General features: G+C 41.8%; 1 protein-coding gene across 1 annotated transcript; it reads left to right on the top strand.

The window, feature by feature from the left end:
- The first annotated feature begins 940 nt into the window (after positions 1-940).
- Positions 941-2576, top strand: LOC138211945 (ladderlectin-like). The gene is made up of 6 exons (XM_069172151.1): positions 941-1103; positions 1184-1219; positions 1556-1665; positions 1760-1894; positions 1966-2077; positions 2165-2576. Exons 1-6 carry the CDS (start codon positions 1058-1060, stop codon positions 2269-2271), a joined length of 546 nt encoding a protein of 181 aa, XP_069028252.1. The 5' UTR covers positions 941-1057; the 3' UTR covers positions 2272-2576.
- Positions 2577-2785: the final 209 nt, after the last annotated feature.

Here is a 2785-nt window from a genome sequence, read left to right as displayed (position 1 = left end):
AGGAGCTGGAGTTTGGTTTTAATATCAATCAAAATAACAATTCATCGTTCATTGTTCCTCATGATCTTATTTACAATTCTCTGCTGGAATACTGAAGATCAGATTATGTGGAATAAGATTTGTCTCGAGGAGTTTCGGTTCAATAGTTCACTGCGTCACTCGTCCCAGTCTGAGATGCCTTCAGGAGACGGTTCATAAAGATGTTGGATCTCATGTCTTTTAGCCTGTTGTGTAATTCTGTGGTTTACTTTTAATTTTTTTACCTTCCATTTCCTCAACTTCTGCCAGGCACACACACAACAACTCTGTGAGGCCGAGAATTGAAATGACATCGACCGACCGCGAGGCTGAAAGATGAACTTCAAACACAACATTTCCATTTAAGGAAGACTTCCTGATTTCTCAGGTCTACATGTCAGCATGTTCTGTACAGTAATGGCTGCTGGATTCGTTCCTTCTCTCCGTGCAGGAAGTGACCAACTTTTTCTGACAAGATTTTGAATTAAGAGATGGAAATCTTTGCATAAATAATACTTTCATATAGAATGAAAAACACAAATAAATAAACGTATTTGTTGGAATTCAGGGAAATTTTCAAATGTTAAATTTGACAAGTTTGTAATGAATCCCTTTCTAATTACAGTTTCCATTTACGATTTAGTATCTCATTTATAAAACAACAAATATGAATAAAAAAAACACTAATTAAAAGTTCAGTTACGTTTCCCTGCAATGAAAGACATATTGAAATATCTACATCCCTCCAACATTATTGATGAACAGCTCCAGCTGCCTTTGCTCTAACTTTGGATCATCGATTGTGTCTTTGAAGGTCTGACTGAAGACATTTTTGCGGTTTTCTTTGTCGTCTCAGTTCCTCATTTTGCGCGAGATGTTGAGATAAGTAATCAAATACATGAACTGCTGCGTCCCCGGAGAGGCAGAAGCTCCAGAAGAGAAGGCCAGCTAAGAACTCTAAATGATTTCAATCTTTGTGTGTTGAAGTTTTACTGACGTGTTTGTTTCTCTGGACTGCAGGTGAAGCTCCAGCGCCGGGATGCTGTCGTTGTTCGTGCTCGGGATCGCTCTGACTGCAGCTGCCGGTGAGTTTGTTCAAGTTTCAGCTGCACACAGAAACAAGACGAACCAAGTTAGTAACTGTTGTGTGAAACTATTTTTCCAGCTCTTCCAGCAGCAGCGCCCAAAGATGATCAAACAGGTCGGTGGCTTTTATTAAACTATGACACATGGATCTTCTTTTGAGATCCAGCTGGTGGTATTTATTGCTCCAGAATTCCTGGTTTAACGAGCAGCCCTGCGACAAATGATTCAATGTTCTTGGAAACACAGAATACTTTTAGAAAGATTTCAGAGAACGTCATCTAAACTTTAGGAAGAAATATTCTGGGAAACCAAAAAATGTCTAAAATGTTCCCCAGAAAGTCTTATCGATGCGCACATCAGATTTTACTTTACTATATATTACGATTGGTAGAATTCAAATAAAATATGACTAAATATTAACTGGAGACGCAACAAAACTGTTTGTCCTCAGCTAAGAGTCACCTGGTCAAGCGGTCGGCCTCTTGTTCTGCCGGTTGGTCCGAGTTCAACGGTCGCTGCTTCCACTACATTCCCAGACCCATGACTTGGGCCAGAGCCGAGGTAAGCGATAGGTTTGTTTGTTTGTCACGCACGCTGGCATCCTGCCGATTCTGAGTCCCGCTGTTGACGCCGCCTGTGTTTATCTCTCTGGTAGAAAAACTGCGAGTCCCTGGGAGGAAACCTGGCGTCGGTGCACAACATCATGGAGTACCACGAGATCCAGAGGCTGATCATGAGCGGCAGCCACGAGTACAAAGAGACGTGGATCGGAGGCTCGGATGCGCAGGAGGTATTTGCGTCATTGTTACACTAAGTTTGTCCGGTATTTCATAAAACTCACTATTAAATCCTGTCTTTTAGAACAACGTGTGGTTGTGGAGTGATGGACAGCCTTTCTACTACTCCAACTGGTGTTCCGGAGAGCCCAACAACGGCCGCTGGTCGCAGCACTGCATCCAAGTCAACTATGGAGGTAAACCGAACCACAGGGCTTAAAGTGGGACTGACGTAAAGGTCAAAAACTAAAGCTTTTATATGGTTTGTGTTGTTTTACTTACAGACATGAAGTGCTGGGATGACATGCAGTGCAACAGCCGCCGACCATCCGTCTGCGTCAAGAGAAACGGTCAACTCGCGGGCCGACGCGGAGACACGAAGCAGCTGTAAAACAACCGACACGCCGGAGGATTCGTGTTGGTGTTTACGATCTCCTCCATCTCATCTATAACCCGACGCTCTTTCATATCATTTTACAGCTTTGTAGTTTTTTTTTTTTTCAATCGCCGTAAAGCAACCGAAGGAACGAAGCGACAAGTCAACAGGAAGCGTGTCGTCTCTCAGGCCTCGAGGCTTTGAGCAGAGAAAACTGAACATGTCAATGAAAAGAAAGCTTTTAGCACAACTGTAGTCTGCAGAATGAACTCTTCTCTCATGTCTTTAGCAAAAATTAAAAGTTTGACGCATTGAAACAAGTTGGTCTGTGTGTGATGTCTCTTTATTTTATTTTTTTTAAATGGGTAGAATTTTGGGTAACACCTTTTAAAGTACCTTGAAGTCGTGTTGCATATTTTTTAAAGTCCCTGGTGTAAAAGTACTCCCTACAAAATAAACAAAAGGTACAACTTCTAACGAGTACTTGTAACAACTTTTAACTAATCAAGACTATCTGATTAGAGCATTA

This window comes from Embiotoca jacksoni, unplaced genomic scaffold (genome assembly GCF_022577435.1).
Source record: "Embiotoca jacksoni isolate LCO1_2020_lvr unplaced genomic scaffold, fEmbJac1.0.p SCAF_51, whole genome shotgun sequence".
Lineage (NCBI taxonomy): Eukaryota > Metazoa > Chordata > Actinopteri > Embiotocidae > Embiotoca > Embiotoca jacksoni.
The sequence above is the reverse complement of the archived record's forward strand: the minus strand, read 5'-3'. Positions and strand labels throughout refer to the sequence as shown.

Bases quoted from the DNA above. Each gene is read 5' to 3' on its own strand.
- LOC138211945 (XM_069172151.1), top strand. From the start codon at position 1,058: ATGCTGTCGTTGTTCGTGCTCGGGATCGCTCTGACTGCAGCTGCCG. The intron at 1,220-1,555 runs GTCGGTGGCTTT...GTTTGTCCTCAG, and splicing joins GCCCAAAGATGATCAAACAG to CTAAGAGTCACCTGGTCAAG. The intron at 1,895-1,965 runs GTATTTGCGTCA...CCTGTCTTTTAG, and splicing joins GAGGCTCGGATGCGCAGGAG to AACAACGTGTGGTTGTGGAG.